At 39.6% G+C, this 24,239-nt stretch overlaps 1 protein-coding gene across 6 annotated transcripts in view; it reads right to left on the bottom strand.

Annotated features, from left to right (window-relative positions):
* The window catches only part of LOC111568099 (involucrin-like), an 84,815-nt gene that overhangs the window by 13,259 nt on the left and 47,317 nt on the right, over positions 1-24,239 (bottom strand). Inside the window, exons 3-6 of one of the 6 annotated variants that reach the window (XM_055017886.1) lie at positions 14,236-14,271; positions 10,071-10,176; positions 5,207-5,425; positions 2,794-2,934 (exon numbers count right to left, since the gene is read on the bottom strand). In XM_055017886.1, coding sequence (XP_054873861.1) covers positions 2,794-2,934; positions 5,207-5,425; positions 10,071-10,176; positions 14,236-14,271 — 502 coding nt within the window. Of the gene's footprint in view, positions 1-2,793; positions 2,935-5,206; positions 5,426-10,070; positions 10,177-14,235; positions 14,272-24,239 lie in introns of those variants that run through there. The other 5 variants (XM_055017887.1, XM_055017889.1, XM_055017888.1 and 2 more) reach the window with 5 other exon arrangements.

The following is a 24,239-nucleotide window of genomic DNA, read 5'->3' as shown; positions in this document are numbered from 1 at the left end:
GCAACTGCAGAAGACAGTGTGCTACAAGCTGTGCGTGAGAGACACATGAATGGTTGGCCTACAAAAAGAAAGAGTTTGGATAGAGCACTACACAGCTACTGGCCAATGCGACACAATATCAGCATTCAGAAGGACATTGTTATGATTGGTGACAAAATAGTGATACCACAAAACTTCAGAAAGGTTATCTTGGAAAAGTTGCATCTTGCTCATCAGGGAGTACAGTGCACAAAAGCTAAGGCTCGCAAAGTACTGTACTGGCCCAGAATGACACACGATATAGAAACCATGATTGAAAAATGTGAACAATGTCAACTAATGCAACCAAGAAACCAGGCAGAGCCACTAGTCCCACATCCAATCCCAGAGTTACCATGGATGAAGATTGGAGCGGACATTCTTGAGCTAAATGGTCAGTCTTATCTATTATTGATCGACGACCAAATATCCGGAAGTTCTCAACCTTCCGAACAAAACAGCCTATACTGTGATCCAAAAGATGAAATCTGTCTTTGCAAGACACGGGATTCCCAAAGAGATAGCGAGTGATCATGTTCCCTTTGCCAGCTATGAGATGAAATCATTCTCAGCTTCATGGGAGATAAAGCTCACCTTCTCAAGTCCCGGTTTTCCCTCTTCAAATGGAATGGCTGAACGTGCCATAAAGACAGTCAAACATGCACTGAAGAAAGCAATGCAAACTGGCACAGACCCTCATCTAGTGCTATTGTCCCTGAGAAACACTCCAGTTACAGGACTGAACATGTCACCTGCACAAATGTTGATGGGAAGAGTCCTGCGCAGCACTCTGCCATGTTCTAGTGCTGTTCTTAAACAGTCAACCCCAGAAAACATTCATAACAAAATAAAAGACATGCAGTCCCGTCAGAAACTACATTTTGATCAGCGTGCAAGACTACTACCAGTGTTAACACCAGGCAGCACTGTACATATGCAAACAGGACGCGGCTGGGAGCCAGCAGTTGTCATCAGCCAAAGAGAGGAACCGCGCTCCTACACCGTGCAGACTCCAGTGGGAAGGATGTTCAGAAGAAACAGGAGACATCTGAGGAAAATACACCCCAGTCTATTCAATGACACTTCTACTGATGAACAATGTGACTCGTCTGACCCAGAAGAACAGTCTCCAGTTGAACCTTCTCAAGAGCCCCTGCCAAACATTTCCCCTCCTGCGACTGTGGGCCACACACCTACCTGTTATACATGCAGTAGCCGTGCAGTCAGGCGCCCTGCCAGATACAGAGACAATTAGGTGGACGTTTGCAGTTATTAGTCCATGATTCTAGTGTTCATGTTTGTGTTTGACATGCTTTATTCTTTACAAGAAGAGAGAAATAGTGAATAATAATTTAAAAAAAAAAAAGTTTGATATAATTTTGGAATGTCTGTTTAATATGCTAATTGGTTGCACTAGGTAATTACAATGTGTTAAAGAAAATGTTTAGCATGCTAAGAAGCAATTTGTGTGTTGATAAAAGTTATACACTTAATAACAGCCTTATGGGTCAAAGTTTTAAAAGGTTCTTTATTCTGGAAGAGAGGGATGTGGTGTAGTGTGCTATCAGCAGCAACATATGTTGTAATTGTCTGTGACCACTAGTTGGTGCTGTTGCTATGGAAACAGTTGTAGAATGAGCTGCTCAACAGTAAAATACCACCGGACCCCAACTGCCTTGTCTCAGCCTCTTTATATAAGTGTATCACTACTTATTGGTAACCCACGAGTATACTGTAGCAGTATAAAGTATAAAGCCACAACAAGATCCACTGCTGAGGACTTATCGGGACAACTGAGCAGCCTTGGCGGAGTACTGTGCTCTCTGAGTGTTTTTCTCATTATTGTTGTATGAACGTTCTCATAGCCCCCCAACAGTGCTCAGCTCAATATCGCTCCACTCAAATTTCCCTCCACTTTACGCAAAAAAGGAAAAAAGTTCTACATGCACTGTATTTTCATTTTAGCTCTAACTTAACTGGTGCTAGTAAAAGCAGAGCTTTGCAGATTTGCCTGGTTCCTTCCCATTGACCTCGGGATGTGAGCTTTACTAGAGTGAAATTGGAGCATAACGAAGTAGGACATAAGGGGAAACGATGGGTTTTTTAAAAACAAATCCATGCCTCATGCCCTCCAAAGTCACACTCAGCTCCACTCATGTGTCTTGGTGCAATCTGAAATGTGGGATCAAGTGTTCCCAAACACGTGTCCACACACACGCAAATAAATCGAAGTTTTTAAAAAATCTGCACTTTAAAAGACGTTTGTAAAAATCTTCAGTTTGAGTGTTTGTGTATCGTATAGAGGCTAAAACACAGAGGAAGATGTTTCAGTGTTAGTGTGGCCGTGGTCTTATATCTCTGATTCCCCATCAGATCATGCTCTGGTTTCTCAGAAATGACAGGCTGTCATCTGGATTTGTCATTTAGAAGTTTTTGAGAGAGTGCCTGGTCGGAGTGAAAGGCTGAAATGTGCAGCTGTGTTTCTGCCCTCCAAAAGCCCTTTACAGCTGGTTGGGAGAATAACTCTCAGTGGCTGTTTTCAGTTTGAAACAAGACTCAAATCTATGCAGAAGAGAACGTATAACAGTTTACTGTGTGCTCCAAAGACATATGACTGAGTGTGAGACATGGTTGAAGCTCTTGGTGAGAATACAGTATCTGCTCTGCTTTATCTGTGTTGGTGTTTTATACACATAGGCTTCAGTGTGTTAAACTACACAAATGACTCACCCAGTTTCTTTCTGTTTCAGTGTAGATTTTCAGAACCACCCTTACCTCTGCTGGTGATGCTCTCCTGGTTGACCTCACTGAGGTGAGCGACGCTGCCCTGGTTGGAGCCGGCTCCCATACTCTCCCCATCCATCGAGTTCCAGCCAAACAGAGTCGCCTCAGAGATGGCAAACTGCTGCATGATGCCTGAGGGGGAAGGAGTTGCATCAATGTGAGCAGAGAGGCAGCAGCATGGTATTAGCAAATGCAGCATGTAACAGATAAAATGCACAATATAAAGATCCCCTAACTCCCCAATAGAAAGTAACATCTGTGAACTCCAAAATCATGAAAACCATTTGTCATCCAAACATTGCAATATTTTTTAACTTTCCAGTGGTCCTTGAACAACTCATCTGTGAGAGGTCACCAAGTGGAAAGTAACCAAATCTGAAGTGACATTGCATCAAAATCACTTTATTCTAAACATGTTGTTTAAATATCTGCCCATAGTACAATGTTTGCTCTCACAAAATTCTGCAAGAAAAAAAAACATACCTAAAAATTCTGTGACTCAGATCCTATTAATGACTCAGCTGTCACCAACAGTCACATGACAAAAACTGAGGGACCTTTTGGCTGAATTGCAGGCAGTGTTTAGACCGAGCAGAGAGAAGATAAATATGGGGGAGAAACAATGTAAATTGTAAAATATCTATAAAGTGTAGTCCCTGTATTTTTGAGTTATGAGTAACACCTGTGGGCACTTGGAACAGTTGTTGTACGTGATTATTCCAGATGTTTTTATTTAGTTTTGTTAAGAATAGAATAGACTTGTATTGCCATTTGCAGAGGTACGTTACAGAACAGTTACATTGGAATTGTTTGTGGGTTTTCTTAAGTTGGCTTTATGTACAAGGAAAAATAAAATAGCGGGAAAAGGTAATAAAAAAAGACAAATACAATGTACATTATAAAAATAAAATCAGTACACAATGTAAAAAGAGCACTTTGTGTAAAAAAAATATACTTTTTTCTTCAGACGTAAATTGCACATATTTGTAGTGTACAGATGTTTTCTTTTTCCAAATTTTATTTATTAACTTTTTGTTTTTAAACAAGGATTATTACAAATCACGAAAAGGTATAGAACTTGATACAATTTCATTAACGTACAAAGTAAATAAAAATCCTGTACTTGTAAAACAAATTTTTAAAAAAGTTATAAAAATATAAAATAAGAAACAACAGAAGAAGAACACACAGAAGGGGTTGCAAAAAGCCATTTACCAAAACAAGCGTCCACATAGACCTCTGACTAAAAATATTAAGTATTAAAGGGTCATCTATAGTTTTAGATATTCCAAGAGGAGTAGCTGTGTCATACTCCACAAGACATTCTTGAATTCTCTCTACTTCTAGTCATGGTTGTGCAGTTTCCGTAGAGGTGCAGGACTTTATGTTGCAGTGAAAATGAGCTCACAGTGAAGATGAGGGTAACATAGTAAAATAAACAAAGTAGGTTTGGGGACGCTGGAGAATCCAGTGTTCAGTCCCAGTGAGAGAACTTACTGTTGTAGACAAATAAATGTTAAACATAAGTTTAGATAAGATTTCAGACCAAAGCTTCCTCAAAATAAATGTTTGCTTGTATTTTTTGGGGCATGTGCAGGGTCAATATATAATTGAGGGACTTTTGAAGTCCATGTGATGCATCTTGCAGACATTTTTATTAAAAGTAAAAGAAAATAATGGTTTTTATGTTCATTATGATCATGTCTTTGCAAATTCCAGAAGTAGTTATTATGGAAACAATCACTTATTAGTAAAAAAAATGACTAGATATCACTAAAATGTCAACTAAATAACCGTCCCAATTTAATACCAGCCACCTTCTAATGAGCTAAACAATAATAAAATGAGCTGATTCAGAAATAGTTTGGATTGTGTTATTTTTATTAAGTTGAGATATATCAATATATCAAATTTAATATGGAAAATAAAAAACTGTATCACTTTCCACTAAGTTCCTCATTCCAGAAACACCTCTCCAGGAAGTGTGTTAATTCCAGATCACATGACCTGCTCCACATGATGTCATTTCCTCCTGAAGAAAAGACTGGCCAGACTCCAAGGCTTTCTGAGTTATTTAATATAAAGTAGTCAACAGGTTTACTACAACATCTTTAGAAATAACTTTCAATTTTACTCAATTGTATATATAATATTTTAGGAGAATCTTTGTGTAAAAATGCCATGTGGTGTTTAGTTATAGGCAGTAATGTTGATTTTAGGCCTGAAAACAGCACAAATGTCAACTTTGATACAAAAAGTTCCACAGTTATAAATTGACCCTGCAAAAACAGACAAAAGCAGGGCTTTTTGTTATTTCAGAATGTATTCAAACTTTTGCTTTTGTTGTTTGAATGCTCAACGAACTGACTGGATTTGTTTGCATGTTGCTCAGGTGTTTCCTCACCTGCAGCAAAGCGAGCCTCCTTTTCGCCATCGCTGAGGTCACTGTAGGCATCGTTCTCCATCCTCCTCTCCTTTTCCCTCTGCAGGTTGGTATGTCCCGCGCCCCCCATCGGCCCCGCAGATGGTTTGCCCCAGCTCTGCCACTCGATCATGTGGGCGACCCGACCCTGGGCCATGGCAGTGGGCTTGGTCACCTTGTCCTTCATGGAGCGAGTCACGCCTACAACAGGTATGAGGGCAGCAGGAGGGGGGCAGACCAGCAGCACACACACACACACACACACACACACACACACACACACACACACACACACACGAACACTGTCAAAATACTTCTGGCCTCTGCTGTTGGTTACACCTCCAGCTGAGGCTCGAGGGGGAAGAAGAATGATGATGATGAGGAACTTTGTGATGCAGAGGATCTGTTTAATACAAGAGATTATGATAGAGAATGATGGTGGGGGAATAAATGAACTGGTATGGATGGATTTAGGTAGTTTTGTGAGCAGGGATGAGAACTATTTTTCTTATCTAGTATATTTACTGGTTTGTGTGGATTGTCAGAATAAGTCTGTATTTGTTTGTGCTGGAATTTTGTTTTACTGGACCTACTGATTATTGTCAACACATTTAAAGATGCTCAGCTAAACAGCAGTTGCACTACTCGTCATTCTAAGGATTCCTGTGTAACTGGGGGTTTCAGAACTTGCAGAAAAGCAGTTTAAAATGTACCTGTTTGTAGAACACACTTGCCTGTAGCCTGCTGCATTTAAACTTCTGTTACTGGGGTTTAGAACATCTCACGTCAACATACTCGGTAGCTATCAGACACGTAACGAGGGGATAGACTTCTTTGGTTCAGTACAAGGATGGAACGTTTTACCGAAATCAGACGTGCTTTAATTGATCAGCAGTGTTTTACTAAATGGTTACTGGTGTTGTGCCGCAGCAGGACAGTGTTTGTGAGTCTGTCTGTTTCCAGCTATAGTGACCATGCCTACTACTTTTTTCCCTTCGGCAGCTTTAAGTGCCAAGACTGGCTGCAAATCTGAGCACTGATGCTGATGGTACACAGCTTAAGAACAAGGCAGACACATGTGAGGCAACACGGACAGCTTAGCAAACAGTCTTTGACTTTTAGGAGGTAATTAGATAAGAATAATGATAACTTTTTATTTTTAATATCTCTTGTTAGCTAACTGACCAATGTGAGAAAACATCTTGATATAGAAACGCAGCGTTCACACTGACGCCATCATCTGTTCTGTGATGTTTTAACTCTCGCTGTGTTTTAATTTGCCTTTGTCCATGTTCAGAACCTGCAACTTTTCTGTCTGCATTGTACAAGTTTATCCACCTGCCAGAAAGTGGAGCTCACACTTAATGTGTCAGCAGAATTCTCCCTTTTGGTTTAGTTCAGTGATGGTTTCAGTAAAGTTTATTCAAGCTAGAGCTGCAACAAATGATTGGCAATTAATCTGTAGATTACTTTTATTGATCAGTTGTAGAAAACGGGGAAAAAATAAGAAATTGATCGTGTTTGCTTTAATGACATTCAGTTTACGGTCATTGAGGAGGAAAGAAACCAGAAAACATTCACATTTTAAAAACTGCACTAATAGAATTTGGGCTTTTTTTCTTTAATAATTTACTCTTAACGGATTATCAGAATCATATGCAATTGATGTAATGGTCAGTAACTAATCCATTAATTTCTACAGCTCTAATTCAAACAAGTTTAGTTTCATCAATGTTGACAAAAAGAGAAAGCTGGTGTTCATTTGTGCTGCTCTAAAGCCAAATTTATACTGCTTTCCTAATGGTTTGGAATGCTCTGTTTGTCTTAATGGACATCAAGCTATTTTTGTGTATTTCTTTTACTTTCTCTGCTGTGGCCCACAACGAGAGTTATAGTGAACCTCAAATGATGTAACTGATTGTGTAGTGCACCATTAAGATTAGCGTCATGTAGAGGTGAACTTGCAAAGCAGTGAGTGGGTTTTTTGCCTCTTGAAAGATGTTTTTTGCTCAAAAATGTTATCTGCCAGTCAACTGCAGAAGGTTATTCTGCCGTTTAATCTCTTCTCGAATCTTGAAACTCAAGAAATTAAGTAGGAAAAATAGGAGGATTTACTGGAAGATCTGCTGATCATTTATTACGGGAAAAAAATGTGTTTTTGTGGTCAGTCAGACATATGACTCTCTCTGTGATCTAACTACCTACGTGTGTGAAATCTGAAATACAGTGAATAATCATTAAATCGCTAAGTACATTCACTGATTTATGTGTTTTATACGCAACAGTGCAGAACGCAGCAAAACCTGTGTAATCTTTGGTGAGGTCTGACGTCAGGTGACTCATCAGACCTGGTTACCTGAGTGCTTGTGAGAGTTTGCTGATTTGAACAGAAAAGGACGAGGATCACATCTAAAACGCTGACAACCCCACATTAATAATTAAAGCCATTACTCATCTCCTGGTAAACAGAATAAATGAGGTTCTTAGACGTTACATAATTAAAAACGTGTTACAGAGGCAAAGAGAAGCGGCGGAAAGTAATCCTTAGGTGTAAACAGAACGTGGAGAAGGGTCCACTGGCAAATCTCTGCCCAATTAAGATGCAAATATAGGATTCAAACAAGGGACATATTCACTGAGTCAAACGCACGCAGAGAAGCTGATCAATAAAAAATTAAATTAAAATCAAGCAGGCATGAATAAACAGAGACAGAGCTATGGAAATTGCTCCCCCGGTCCACGGGACAAGTTACGGGCTGAGTTATAAATAGGAGCAGTTTTCCCCTGAGACAATGAGAGCCAATCTCATTTGAAAATCAAACACTCCCTGCAGAGCCTAATTGGGGATGGAAATTGGAATGGAAAGAATGGGGATGGAGGATGAGGGAGGGTGTTGGGGGTCTTTGCTATTCAAAGGCTCGAAAAATAGTACTATACACTGTTAAATTATACCAACAAAACATAAAAAAGTTCACCAGACACAACAGAAAATGACACTTGTTTTTTTTTCCACAAACACTTGGAGGCGCTACACTCAGACATCACAGAGCACTGCGGTTTGAAGCACAAAACACCAGAGTTTGCACAGAAGAGGCCACTTGTAGTCACAACACTTGCACAAAAGAGTCACTGCTTCACAACCACCAGCAGCAGCACTGCCACATTACAGATACACTACATTTCCCAACACACCTGTGGAGATGCTTCAGTAGGTAATTAAAGTAAGTCAGTTGTCCCACTTACTTTAGTTTATTCGAAATAAAAGATCTAATTGAATTTCCATCAATGACTCTGAAATGTGTCCGTCATTGACGTCAGCTGTTGATATCAATGGAAGAGAGGGGAAAGTAGGGAGTGATCAAGGAAGGGGCACCCACAGGGGCGGCCATGTTGGTTCCCAGCTCCTCCTCCTCCTGCTCGAAGGTGAAGTCGTCTGCTGAGGCGAGGTTCACTTTATAAAGTCTGCCATTTATGGCAAAGTTTAAAAGATAATTTCCACGTTTGCTTCAAGTGTGTCAGATGGTCCTTTGGCCTGCATGCAGTGCACAAACCAAGTGAAAGTGGAGGCAGAATGGAGATTTTGATAAACAGATCTCAGAGGATGCTGTGGAGACAAAAATGTTAGACTTTATTAAATTAAATCAAAGTGGAGCCTTTGGCATTCTTATTGCTTCTGGATTTAAGGTGTATAATTCTTGTCTGTGAGTCTGACCAAGGACTTCTGTTCTCTCCTCTCTGGTTGTTTTAAGAGATTTGGCAAATGAAAAGTACCAAAAAAATCTGGCAGACAGCCTGGAATGATGTTAGTTTAGACCTTTACTGAAACTGGCGTCTCTCTGACTTCAAGACTTTTTGAATATATTCTCTTCAATCATCTTTGACATAACTTTATATTGGGAACCCAAACTAAACCTGAGATTGAAATGTAAGCTGTAAAATATCTAGAGCCGCCATTGTTTCCCCGCATTGGTCACACCTGTGGGCACATGTTGATTCCAGGGTTTCTCAATTTTTGTTGAATAGTGTTTTTTTTTCTTAAAAAAAACAAAACATCATTCTTAAAAGAAAAAAAGCTTTTTCTATTCATGGCTGTGCTGTTTCAATAGAGTTAGAGGACTTTATACTGCAGTGAAAAATGTGGGTACCCACAGTGGGTAAAAATGTGATGGAACAAAGAAACGTCAGGCTAACTTAATAGCACAACATGCACAATACTCAACACTTTACAAGGTTATGAAGAAGGAATTTGCCACTCAGGAGCTCTTCTTTTTTCCACAATTGTGAAATAAAAAGTTAAACTAATTTCTTCACATTGCAGAGTAATTTTTCAAGCATGCACTCTTGTAATTTGTGGTGCAATAAAAATAGAAATCTTCACGTCCACACTTTTAAGTCAAACTAAACCAATCAGGCTACTTCTGCTTTCATACTCTACCATCCTCTGAGAAAAGTTTGTAAAAGAAAAAAAACATACTGCAAAGAGAAATGAATTGTTTGGTTTTCTTCCAACCTAAATTGATAACAAGCTCAAAATCAAAATCAACACTAATGACTGGAGAAGCGGACATTTTCTGGTCATTTATATTGTGGCAGCTCTGTCAGAAGTAATTATTGATTCCTGTCAAACCAAACCACACATTGATCACTTGGCTGCTGCACTAATGTGGTGCCAGAAAACCATCTGAACAACACATAAAAGAAAACCGAAAACTATCTTTGGCACAGCGGGGCAAAAAGGAGGTATAGCCTCTGTCGGTGCTCAACAGCGACTTCACCTTCGACCTGCCATGGAGCGTGTGGAGGCAACATGGGGGCTGTTTTACCATCTAGTAGCACAGACACACACCTGACACACCTGTCAGAGAGGACTTAGCCAGGGCACCGATCCCATAGGTGTTGGCGGGCTTCCTCTTGAGACGAGGCAGAATGGAAGTAGTGTCCTCCATGGACAACTGAAGAGAGAGGGGAGGGGAGTGAGGGCAGAAAGAAGAATAGAGATGGAGAGTAACAACAGCAGAGAAAAAGAGGGGATAGAGGGAATAAAACGTGCAAGAGGGGACAGTGCAGATAAGATTAAAAAGACAAAAAAAATTCAACATCAATCAATCTTTATTGGTCATTGCACACTTTCATATACAATGAAATTTCATTTGAGCTGCCCTGCCAATGACAGCTCCAGCTGCTGCGCAGTGCTGCGCGCACCTTTCTTGAGGAAAAAAGAAAAAGGACATGTTGGGATCTGGGTAGGGATAGCAGAGGGTAAAAGAAAAAAAAAACATGACAGGAAAAATGACAAAATAAGAATAGATGACAGAGATAAATGCAAGAAAGAGAAAATGGAATAAAAGAAATTAAGGTGAGGAGAGCAGATGATTGAAGATTCAGAAAGCAGTTGGATGGAGATAGAGGATGAGAGGAGGAAGGTTGTAACAGAGGGAATAAGAAAGGAGGGTTAATTATTTGAGCACTTTATAAATGGCTTACAGGGATCACAGATGGAAAAGAAAAGAATCCTCGATACACTGTGGCGGAAAGGAAAAATTAATGCTTAAATGGTGATTGAAAACCAACTTAAATGGCAACAGAGACTTTTGTCAGCACAACAGAGGCTGTTTGGTACAATATCACCAGTTACTGTGAGTGTTCCTATGGTTAAAGTTGTGTTAATATGTGGATAAATGAGGGAAACAGCAAGAAGTTGATGCATTTATTCATACAGGTACAGCTTAGCGGAAGATGTTTATGTGATAATGAGAGAAGATGTTCCTTGTTTCACTCAAGGACTTTTCTTCAAGGAGGGAGCTTTAACCCTCTGAAACCCAAAATAGAGCTGCAATGATCAATCGATTAGTTGTCAACTGTTAAATTAATCACCAGCTATTTTAATAAAAAATATAATTTGTTTAATAAATGACTTAATTCTCTAATGACCGCTTCTTGAATGTGAATATTTTTTGGTTTCTTTGGGTTGAGGATGAAACAACACATTTGTAATCTTGGAAACACTAATCAACATTTTTTGCCTTTTTTTACGTTTACAAACTAAACAACTAATCGATTAATCAAGAATGTTAGAAAGAGCCATTAGTTGCAGCCAAACCCCAAAGCCTGCCAGCAGGTTTGATAGGCATGCTATCATTCAAAAAAAAAAAAAAAAAAAGCCAGTATGACACCATTTATGAGCCAGAAACTTTAAAAAACAAAGAATTGTCAGTTTTCAGAATCAAACTTACCCAAATCTGAGGCTAAAATCACGATATTTCATGAAAATCACTGTTCTACATGTCTCACCTTAACATTCATCTAAAATAAACTGTTTGCTACAACCAGAAAAAAAAGAATTCTGTGCTCCACAACTGTGAAGCCATTCATGACTCAGCTGCAACCAACATGACAAAAAATCAGGGAGTGTAATGTCTCCATATTTTGAGTAGAACGTACTGAGAGGAGTCAGGGAACTGTTTTTTTAGGGCAGAAAGAGGAGAATCAGGTCAGTAAAAACACTCTGTGCTCTCTGGTGTTTAGCTAACTTGTTCATCCTGGTGTGATGTCTACTGTACTCCTGGCGCCAGTGCGCTCATGGCAAACCAACCTGCAGACTAATGAACACAGAGACAGAGCCTGGCTCCTAATGAGGTCTTACCAACAGCTCATTACGGTGGGAGATAGTAGGAAAAACATGTGGACTCAGTTACGGATTGGGGGATTGTGATAGATGTGATGTAATATTCAGAATTAAAGTGCATTAATTAGAATATAAATACGATCTGATATTATCTGGTCCCTTTGGGGTGTGCAAGTGGAGTATCAACCATGTGCTATCCCATCTGCTGTATACTGCCTGCATGTAAAAGTAACATTATATGGTGCAGTAATCCAGCAGCCAGTGACTGAGCAGGCTTACAGATGTAGCTATTATAGCAAACTTCCCCCATTAGTCCTCTATCAACTAAAGCCTCTTCGTCCTCAATGTAATAAACAAGGATGAACACGTATTTTGCACCAAAAGAAAAAAAACAGCATTCTCAAGTTGGCTTTGAATACTGCACAGTCACAGTAGAGTGGGAAGCAACAGAGTTCTGGAGAAACGTTAGTGCAGCAACATAAGTCAGAGCAGTTAAATGAGTTACAACAGCAGAGCACGGCCCTGCTGCTCAGTTTTCTGCTGCAGAAAGATGCAACGCACTTAAAGGTGCATCAATCAAGATTCCTTTCATACAGACAATGAATCAAATCACCGTATGTGAGGTTAAAGGGGTGACGTAGTGACATACCTGCTCGGCGGCTCTGTGAGGCGTTTCAGCTTCCTTTCTTTTGTGGTTCTGTGTTTTTTTATGGTTCATTTGCTCCATTGTTGAGTCTCACAGCTCTCATCCACCACATTCTAGCAGCTGCTCTGATTAAACCACTCTGTACACAGATAACATCAGCGACTAGCAGGTGAAGAAATATTAAGGAAGTTGAGGAGACCAAACCGGAGCAAAAGAATTCTCACTTTGAACTCTCACTTTACTGTTGGCCAACATGCCGGCCAGAACAACTTCAAAAAGTGGTAATATTTTATATCTTTTAAGCTGTTTTTTCACTGTGGGATCATCTTTTTTAAAGCACAACCATGACTAGAAGTAGAGAGGACTCACAAACATCTTCTTTGTAGTGTGACACAGTTAGAACCCCATAAGTCAGGAAGGAACAAAAGTTGAATTTATTTATTTGACCAAAAAATGTTTTAAAAAAAAAAAAAAAAAATGGAGTCAACATGTCAAAGTGTTCATAAATGTGTCTGAAAATAGATCTACATGCTATAGATATTTGAAGATTTACATTTTTAATCTGTTTGCTGTGCTGCACTGCCTGCAGTTCAATCTGAACATTTGTAATTTTTGTCATGTGGTTGATGGTGACAGCTGTTTCACCTAGTTTCACGTTTGCACCGAGGAGCACATCGTTTTGTTTTGTTTTTTTTGTTTTTTTTGCTTTATACACAATCTGGTTAGAGCCAGTGATTTGTTTTTGTTGAATTTTAGTACTGAATAAAGTTATTGTGATTTTTTTAAAGTTTATTTCAGATTTGGTTAATTTTGCCGACAGAAGGTCACATCACAGATGATCACTGGAAAGTTGAAAATCCTGAAATCCTTTCAGTTTCACTTTAAATGGTGGCATTTTGACGTTTTTAAAAGGTAATATGCCTTTAAATATATTTACATTTGTGTGCACAATTGAGGAATTTCTGGTGCTCATGTCACGGCTTTAGACCTTTTTGTAAGCACTTCATAGGTTCTCGTCTGGTAAAAGTACAACCATATGTAGACTACACAAATCCAGCTTTGTTTTGTGAGTTTGCTAAGTTCTGTTCTAAAATATATGTAATTAAAACTGTCCAGTTAGGTCGAGATGTTCTCCATTTGGTTTTTGTTTTGTACCTTTCAGTAATTACAGCCTCTTGGTCAGAAAGGTGCCTGTTTATTTCTCCAGGCCTCTGCTGTTTCAATCGAAAATGTGTCCATAAGAGATATTTGGCCTCCAGGCAGCTTTAAGTCAAATAAAAATGTACATTGTGCAAATAAATTCTGCTGAAGGTAGAGAAACAGTTGAGTGGTGATGCACTTCATCATGCAGAGCTTTCACTCTAAACTGGAACTTGTACGAATGCTTCAGCTGTGGATAAGATAAGCTTATTACAGCCTGTTATCTGTGACTCTGTGTATATGTGAAGCTTGCAGTACAGTAGATTAGCAGAGGGCCAAGAGAGGAGACGGATGGGAGGGAGAGAGAGAGAGAGAGAGAGTTTACAGGTAGAAAAATAAAAAGTGGGGGCTAAGAGAGAGGCAGTGGGAGAGAGAGATAAGCGAGAGAGAAAGAGTGGCAGGAAGGGGTGGAAGGATAAACGAGTGGGATGTCAACTTATGCACTCAAAGCCAAACTCAGGTAGTCGGTGAGTGATGGATGAGAATATGGCAGGGAGAGGAGAGAGAGGAAAAAAGGGAGATTTAAACAAGGAGACTTACATTGATTCCTTCCCAGGAAAACTCGGCACGGCCATGCTGGGGAGGGGAAGGGGGAGAGAGAAGGGGGAGGAAGGAGAGGGAGGAGGACAGTACAGGAAGGCAATTTAAAGGAAGGAAGAGAAGAGGGAGGAGGAGGTGTGGGACACAGAAACATGTCTTAGTTCTGAGTCACTTAAACATTTCTGTTTTTGCTGTAAGCGTGACAGCAGTTCTCTAAGTATTCTAAAATCACATTTTGAAAGGATGCAGTGCAACATTGGGTTTCACACTCATTTTAATGGCATAAAATGTTTACTTGCTGTTCTTTAATCTTGTGCTGCTTGATAATTTATGTGACTCTGGTCTTAAATTAAATTAAAGATTAAATCTTTGAAGTCTAAAATCTAAATAAAGCTTCAGGCGCTCTGAAAATATTCATGACCGACTCTTGTAGAGTTTCAATTAACCAGAGCTCTGAAGTTTTACAACACAAAAATAAAACAACACTCAGAGAGCACAGTACTCGGCCAAGGCTGCTCAGTCGTATCATTTCCGACGGATAAGTGGGAGATTTGTAGTAGAATCACAATCATGTGATCATCAGCAGGCAGCTGACGTAGTGTTCACTTATTGTCATGGTTACAGTGACGCCGTGCAGCTATCTGGCAATGATACAGAAATCTTTAACAAATCCGTGGATCCAGACTATAAGTTGCTTTACTGCCAAAATCTAATCACTTGGTCCTTGTGTTATTTCTGACCTTCAATGTAAATTTCATTCAAATCTGTTAGTTCATTTTTGAGGAATGTTGCTAACAGACAGACAAACGTACGCCGATCGTCCTTGGCAGAGTAATAAACTGAATTCTCTTTAATGTCTCATTCACACAGAATTCATGATGTTGGATCCCTCCTGGCTCTAACAAGCACTAGCTGCTATATCTGTGCATAGTGAAGTAGTTTCCAAGCGATGTGTTTTCGTGCGTCATGTTTTATATTCAAGACTCGGTACTTTGTTTGGGACAATCATTTTTCCCTTCAGTTTGTTTCTTCTAGATGACTGTGTTCAGCAGAAAGCAGCTCTGCAGGAACATAAGTTTTGGTAGACAAGCTGGATTAAAGCGTGTACTTTAAGCAGTGATCTGCAACTTGTTGCTGTATATGTGTGGCCATGTAAACATTCTATAGCCTGATCTGAGATCAAACAGTTAAACAGGTTTCATTTGAATCAGCTCAAAGTCTACAGGGACAGAGAACATGAAAAGCAGTTTGTGGAGCATGAGGAGTAACATGGAAATTGTGTAATCATGTGTGTTACTGTGTTTGTGGGTTGTCAGCTGCACCGTCCCTCTTTGTTTATCCACACTGGCTAGAATGTTTAGGTAGCCAATGGATACCATTCAGTGGTGACTGTGTTGCCAGGGGCAACAGCAAATCTGATTGCTGGCCAAACCTGAACATCATTGTTTCAGGTCCTCATATGCGCGCACACACGCACGCACACACACACACACACACACACACACACACACGCACACGCACACGCACACGCACACGCACACACGCACACACACATTCAGGCAATCATGCATATTCATCACACTGTACAATGGCGAAAAGACAGCGAGAGAACATCTTGAAACTGTGGTTGCTCCAGAGAATTTAAGTAGACAGCTGTCAAAAGGATTTTTGACTTTCATTTTTTCTTTACATCAGGCCCTTTGTCACAGTGGCCTGGAGAGTTTCTCTGCTGGCGCTGTGAGCTTGTTATCATAGTTGTACCATTCCAAGCCACAGACTGCATGAGAGGTGAAACGGAAAATGCCCTAAACTTTGTGTCAGAGTAAATGCCAAACTCCATCTCTAGTCCTCACACAGCAGCTGCCTCCATCTAGAGAACTTCTTTTAGGAGAAGAATGATGAACCTTTGCATCACTTTAATGTGACATGACTCTGTGTAAAGAACTAAAATCTAAACATTTTAACTCAGTCTGATACTTTATGGTTATTAAACAATGCAAACATGCGCACATTTGTTTCTGTAAACTTAACAATAATCAACATAACTTCTGAAATATATTTTCTGTAAACTACCCTGTTTAGTAGTAGAAAATATCCCCAGCATAGTGGTTGCACCCAGATTTAAATGTAATTGACTGAAAGGGTTTTTAAATATATATATATATATATATATATATATATATATATATATATATATATATATATATATATATATATATATATATATATATATAGAGAGAGAGTTAAGTGGCTCATTCCTGACTTGCTGTAACTCCAACTATGTGATTTCCAAAGAATAAGCAGTGGATTGGTTCATGAAAATCTCATCTTGCTTCAGAAGTTGTTGTTTGTTGCTCAGATGAGCAATTAAGATGCTGAAGGGAAAAAAGTAATAAAAACCAATCAGGTGCCTTTTCATGTGATTTTATTACTAGTAAGACTGGCATAAGGTTATCTAAAGAAACAAAACAAATAATATTAATACCACAGCAATGTAGTAATAACATGTCTAGGAGGAGATGGGTTACCTTATTTGAATTTGGCAATAAAAGAAAGAGTAAGAGGAGAAAGCAGTGGTGATAAAACCTCGGTCTCTGTATTTCTTCATGCTTCTGGGTGCAGATACTCTATAACTGGAATATCTCCATGAATGAATGTGAATTTAGGTGTGACTAGTTTAAGGCCTTACTGCCCTGATTAACATTTTTCATCTGGTGTCAAATACAGGCGACGGTTAGCAAATTGAAACCACGAATAACCCGAAAACGAGAGATAGAATTAATACTGCCTCACTGCAGCTCCCTTTTTCACTTCCTAACAAGCATTGATGTAATATTCATGTCAGAGATGTTTATTTTTTTGACAGTTGAATGAGGAATAAGAATAATCCGTCTCTAACAAAGCAGCCACCGAGATGCCGGAGGGGTTTAACAAAAGCCAGTGCGAGCCACCAGTCGCCTAGGTGGGTTTTATCTCACATCCACATTAACAGGAACGGCCGGAATAAGTCACACAGATGCAGCTAAAACTAAGCGCTCTACGTTCAGAGCTAGACCTGAGCAAAATTATTCTAATAAGAAATGACCTCCATTACATATTTTTAACCTTCACTTGTGCACAAAGGAATTTTCCAGAGCAAACATGTTAGTTTTCACTGTTTAAAACCAACCCAGCTGACTTATTCTGCAGCTTGACCTGAAGCAAATGAATATTTTGCTGTCAACAGCTACAACCAAAGATTGTAATTTTAAAATAATGTGTTTGATCATAAGAGAATATACTCAACATCAGCAACTATTTAGTTAAATGCTAATGTATTCATTGTTAAAGGGAGATTTGACCTCTGTCAGCTGCTGTTGGTGTCCTGCAGAAAATCATATAACACTGATAAATGCTGTCTCGTCTTTGCTTGAAGCTCCTGTGATGATACAGTACTGTCAACTGAAAGTATAAACAAGATATCGTTACCATGGAATCAATAGATTATTCATTCTAACTGCTGTCTTTATTAAGTGAAAAAGGTAGAGCATTTCAGTTGCTAAGTTGTCAGAAATCTGTTTATATAATCAAAAATTTTCCATCTTTTTAGCTTCTAAATCCATCAGAAAGTTCCACTGATAGATTTTTTGACCATCTGGAAAAGAGTTACCAGATATCTGAATGTCAATATATTTAACAGCTTATAAATATTTACAGCTGTAGCCCTTCATGGTTTGTGCTTATAACCTTCCTCATTAACATCTGTTCCCGCATCTTTGACTTTTTAGAAGGTAAGAGACACAAACATCATCAATCTGGTTTGCAGATGCATTCATGAAGAGATTTAGTTTCAGTTAAACTGGAGTTTTTTTGAAAGGATGATGCTGTAAATTGGAGGGGAAAAAAAGATATGCCACAAGTATCATCATGCAGAAGGATGAAAAAAAGAGCTACCAAGACCAAGAGATGACGGCATGGCTTGTGGCTGTGTGAGGCTGCAATGTTTTAAGCTAAACTGATCTGCCACAACTTTACAACCACCTGTCTAATATCATGAAGGTCCCCCTCTAATCTGTGGAGACTTGGACTCAACAGACTTCTCAATGTGTCCAGGCACCAAGACATTGGTAGAAGATTCTTGAATGTTTGTCCAGCACACCCTATAGTTGTTCCATCAGGCTGAGATCTGGGGAATTTGGAAGCCAAGTCAACACCTTGAACTCTTTCTAACGTTCCTCAAACTATTTCTGAACAACGTTTGCGATGTCGCAGGGAGTGCTGTAGTGCTGAAAGAGTCCACTGCCATCAGGGAATCACACTTCCATGACAGGGTGTAAATGGTCTGCAAGGATGTGGAGGGAGTTGTCAAAGAAACGTCTACATGAAGGCACGACTCAAGGTTCCCCAGCAGAACACTGTCCTCAGATAAATGATGCACTTGTACTCCTTCCTTCATTGCTTCATGGTCAAGTTCTAATGCTTACATGTCTCCTGTAGGAGCTTCCATTGGTGGACAGAGGTCACCATGGACACTCTGGCTGGTCTGGAACTTCATCCACAGCAGCGGAGATGCTCTGTGTTCTGATTCCTTTCTGTCAGCAGCATTAAGGTTTTCAGCAGTTTGTGCTGGAGTTGCTCTTTGTGGGATCAGACCACATGAGCCATCCTTTGCTCCCCAAAGCCATCAATGATCCTTGGATGCCCTCAGTTGTCCTTCTTCCTCCAACTACTTTTGGAAACCACTGCACACCAGGATCACCCCACAACCCCTGCTGTTCTGGAGATGCTTTGAAGCAGTCAGCTAGTTTCTCAGATCCTCACGCTGCCCATTTTTCCTTCCTCTACCTTATTAGCTTCAAGAACTGACTGTTCACTTGCTGCCTGATATATTCCACCCACTACTATTCGCTCCACAGGTGTGATGTTCACCATTTTCCTTGTGACAGCACGATAACATCTGCTAACTACTCATTTCTGATGCAATGATAGCACAAGATGTAACATCAGGGAGTCATCAAAGTTCTTAGAATTCATCACGATAGAAGGTGTGAATATATTCTTCCAAATCTGATGGAAATTCATCCGGTAGTTTCTGTCTGGACCAGAGTAATAACAACCTCAGAGCCACATTTTCTTCTAATATACACATGAGTCACATCCAGCAGACTGAGGCCTGAAATCATGGAATCTCTGCAGCTAATCATTCAGTCCTTGGTACTGATCAATGAGCCTGTCAACTTCTGCAGATAAATTATTATAATTTTTGCACTATGGAACAGAAAACTGTAGTTATACGCTTGTAAATTATTCGGTCAATGCAAACACAACAAGGTTGAAGGTTGGTGTGTACCGCCTACATAAAGAAATTATTAATTGTGTGTGTAGGTTTGAGCCATGATTTATAATGGCCAAACACATGAGCGGTAACAGCGTTGTCGTCCCTGTCCTTGGACTGTGTGTGTTGGATCAGCTTGCATCAGTGGTCACAGGATTTTGGATTCAGAAGCCGCCCCTCGGTGTGAGAACGTTAAGCTCTCACGGTCAACCGAGGACAGAAAACCAAGCGTCATCACACCTCTGTAATGTGCGTACGTGCTCGCATTTCGAATTCAAATGGACTCGGTGAAGCAATAAGACAGCTGAGCTCTTCCTTGTAGCCACGTCAGTAGCGTAGTCTCCTGAATCGAAGCGAGACACTGCATAATTGTGTGAGCCCAAACTCAAATCCATTCAGATACGATGACATTAATGGCCCCTCGGTAAACTGACATTCTCAGCTCAACATTTAACTCACTGCACTGCTGGTTAAATCGGCTCTTTGTGCCGGAGTCGCGCCTTACAGCATTTTAGCCGAAGGACACAGTTTCTACAATAATAACTACCTTCTATACAGTCAATTTGCTGCTTCCATTTATTCTGTCCAGGGTCACTGGGTGCTTCAACCTATCCCTGGGTACATAACTACTTTCTGTTGTGGCTGTTCTTTCTGACAATGTAATGTTTTATGTTTTTTTATTACATTCATTGCACATCATGCTCCCAGTAATCTTACTGCATTCTGAAGTGTAATAGCAGAATTTTTTCAGGCACGTACAGACAAACACATTTTTAAACATTACATTTCATTTAAAAGGGAGGTGAGGAGGTTTCTTTATTTCATATTTATTTCTATTACATTATTAAACGTTGAGGCCCCTTCAGTCAAAAAGGTTATCAGTAGCTCAGTGGGCAAAACAGCGAAGAACAAAACAGTGTATAATAGAAACCAGTGATTGGGCTTGTACTACATGCAAGATAAGCATTTCATTTCACATTTAGAGCTGTGGGATCATCCTCTTAAAAGAGCTGCTAATCTTAATTAATTTTCCCTGTGTAAATGCAGTTTCTGGGGCGTTTTTGCATTTCAAATATTAAAATCCTAACAGGAAACATTAGAGGCAAACTGAATCCCAGTCAGAGATTTTGCAGCAGCTTTCTTTCTAGAAACTCCTTTTAAATCCCAAACCCCAATCTAAGGAAATAAAACACTAATGGGGATAAATTAAGTCTTGAGTTTGTGTTTTCCTGCCTTTGAGTCGGTCGGTTGTGGATTCGGAATATCCTCGCAGGAGATCTGGTTGAAGCACTTGGTATTGATCTGACTTTTAGTGGAACCGCAAACAGGCTGATGTTTCAGCTAATGTGTTTTCAGTGGGGATGATGCTACAGGGATGTTTTCTCCTCCTCAGCTGGCAGTGTTTAATGTGCAATGTGAGTCCAGTGTGATGAGCTCATCCCTCTGATTTTTGTGTTTTTCTGTAAAACTATGGCTTGTGTCTGATGTGAAGCTGTTCAGATTGATTTGACCAAAGTCTGGCGTACGTAATGTTTAAGTTTAGCAGTAAGTTCATAGTGAATTAACCCTCTGAACTACAGTTTCTGGGTGGGATTCTTTTGCTCTCTGCTGGTTAATTTTTCACTGCAATATAAAGTCCTGCACCTCTATGGAAACAGAACAACCATGGCTAAATGGAAAAACTTATTCAGCAATGATATTGTCACAGAAATCTTTATCGCATAATGCATTCATTGCAACCATGAATTTATTTCCATTGAACAAATGGGGCTGCACAAAATGTTTTCAACTCACACACATGTAAAATATGATCATATTATTTCTTCAGCATGTTAAATGAATAATATGAATCTAAATGGAAGTGGCCCTCTTTGTTCCAGCCTGATTAAAATGCTAAACGTTGAACTTGTGTGGGTTTGGCATTGATTAATTTGTATGAGCTGCAGCACCCAGAGCTTCTGCTATTATTTTTTATCATCATTATTTATTTGGCAGCATGATGTCTTACATAGTTAGAATGTAACATCCTAATACATGCTGGATTTTAAAGCCATTTATTTACACGAGAAACATCCAACTGGTTGGAGTTAAATGTGGTCTGAAAAACCTGGAAAAGTTAGAAGTTTTAAATGGTAAATGTGGTGGAAAACTGTGGTCCAGATAGAAATATCTGCAGTAGCTGTTAGACAGATGACCATCAAACTGGTGCAGTCCTTCACGGTTTCTGGCTAATATGTCCATATAACTTTGGTAAACTGATATTTCATTCAGCATCATTATGAGGTTGTAAATTTGTAGTTTTGAAGGAAATATCTGCCACTTATTTTCTGGAAAATATGGTTTATGTTCCCTCAGAATAGACTGTAATGACTCCACAGCACTTCATTTGTTCCCTTATTAGGACAAAATTAAAATGACAAGCTGTAATTTGTGTTAATTAGCAAGTTTTAGCATGCAACAGACTATTAAAATGGAACATGGTGAACAGTAGTTTCCTCTCTGGTCTGAAGTTTATATTTCTGCATCGATGCTGTTCTATGGGCTTTCTTTTGGACTTGATCTTCAGCTTTCCTTACCAGTTCTTTAATGTTCCCAGCTTGTATTTTTATCTTCATTTTTTCATAATTGTGTGTTTGCTTTTGAGCTTGGTCTAATGGGATTTGGTTTGTCTGTCAGTCTGTAGTGTTTTGTTTGTGGCACTCGGTCCAGAGCCCCTGTTCCTGAGTCCGAATCATCCCTCAGAGCTGCTGCATTAAATTCTTTCAAATCCCTCTCCACCTGCTGGCCTGTCTCTCTGCGGGTCTATAAATTACACAGCGGAGCCATGTTTGTGGGAGTAAACAACTCGGAGGCTGCCATGGGATCAGCGCTCAACACAAACAACACTTTATCAAAAAGGAATTCTGCTAGAGATGCTGCGGCCAAAGAATATCAAGACACTGAACAAAAAAATCCAATGATTATGTCAATATATAATTGAGGGACTTTTGAAGTCCATGGGAGTAAAAAAACTAATGTTTTTTATGTTCATTATGATCATGTCTTTACAAATTCCAGAATTATTTATTATGGAAACAATCACTTATTAATAAAAAATGACTGGATATCACTAAAATGTCAACTAAATAACCATCCCAATTTAATAACAACCACCTTCTAATGAGCTGAATAATAATAAAATGAACTGATTCAGAAATAGCTTTGACTGTGTTCTTTCTATTTAGGTGAGATAATCATGACAGATATTTCTTTTCTGGCAATATATCAAATTTTATATGGAAAATAACAAAGTATATCACTTTGAACTAGGGCTGGGCGATAAATCGATTTTATCGATTAATTCGAGTTTGTACTTAATGTCGATTTGTTTTAATGAAAATCGATTTTCTCATCAACATCCGCCACCAACGCCTTCCCGCTGGGCTCCCGTAGTTCAGAGTGCACCTCCCTCCCCCCCACGCTTGATACACAAACAACATGGCGGCGAGCGGTGCAGATCTAAAGACACGTGTCCACTAGATGCTATTTTCCCGCACGGCAACGCACCACATCTGATAATCTCACGGACGGCGGTCACTAGCGAACCACAACATGGTCACATGACAGCACTGAGCAACAGCAGGCTGCTACGTGGTCACATGACCGAGCTTTCAGCTGGACAGTCCTGCAGACAAGTCGGATAAACACAGCGGCTCGGCCGCAAATTTTCCCTTTTATTTCAAAAACACTTCAGCGAAAAGTATTTCTGAAAGCATTTGAAGCGAGAAATAATCTGTGCAGCAGCTGAATCTGTCCTTGTTTTAGGTCACCGACGCCTAGTTTAGAAGTTTGAGGACAGTTGGAATCTCTGCACGCCGCATCCAATTTGCACAAAGTAGGAGTCCAGTCTACATTATGCAAATGAGCTGCAGCCCTCTCCAGGTAAACACACCTGATCACAGCTGGAAACGCACCAACCGGACCAGTATCCCACATGCAGCGCATTTCCAGCTGTGATCCGGTGTGTTTACCTGGAGAGGACTGCAGCTCATTTGCATAAAGTAGACTGGACTCCGGCGTGCAGAGATTAGGTAGGGGGTAAAAAAAAATCGGATAAATCGTGAATCGGGATTTTTTGTATAAAAATCTGAGATTTTTTTTTAGGCCATATCGCCCAGCCCTACTTTGAACTAAGTTCCTCATTACACAAACAACTCTCCAGGAAGTGTGTTAATTCCAAATCACATGACCTGCTCCACATGATGTCATTTCCTCCTGAAGAAAAGACTGGCCAGACTCCAAGGCTTTCTGACTTATTTAATATAAAGTAGTCAACAGGTTTACTGCAATATCTTTAGAAATAACTTTCAATTTCAATTTTACTGAATGATATATATAATATTTAGAAGAATCTTTCTGTAAAAATGCCATGCAGTGTTTGGTTGTATGTTGATTTTAGGCCTGAAAACAGCAAAAATGTCAACTATGATACAGAAAGTCCTGCAATTATATATTGACCCAGTTAAGGGTTTGTGTTGATGGCAGGACAGTGGATGTTAAGAGATGAGGCAGAGAGAAACAGGGTTGAAGATAAATGTCTGAAATTTAAAGGACTAACTGGTATAAGACGCTGCAGGCTATTTCTATCTTACCTCTACTTGTTAGTAATCAATGTAGTGTTAGTGTAGTGATATTTAAAAGCTTTGGTGTA

Source organism: Amphiprion ocellaris, chromosome 15 (assembly GCF_022539595.1).
Source record: "Amphiprion ocellaris isolate individual 3 ecotype Okinawa chromosome 15, ASM2253959v1, whole genome shotgun sequence".
Classification (NCBI taxonomy): Eukaryota; Metazoa; Chordata; class Actinopteri; family Pomacentridae; genus Amphiprion; species Amphiprion ocellaris.
The sequence above is the reverse complement of the archived record's forward strand: the minus strand, read 5'-3'. Positions and strand labels throughout refer to the sequence as shown.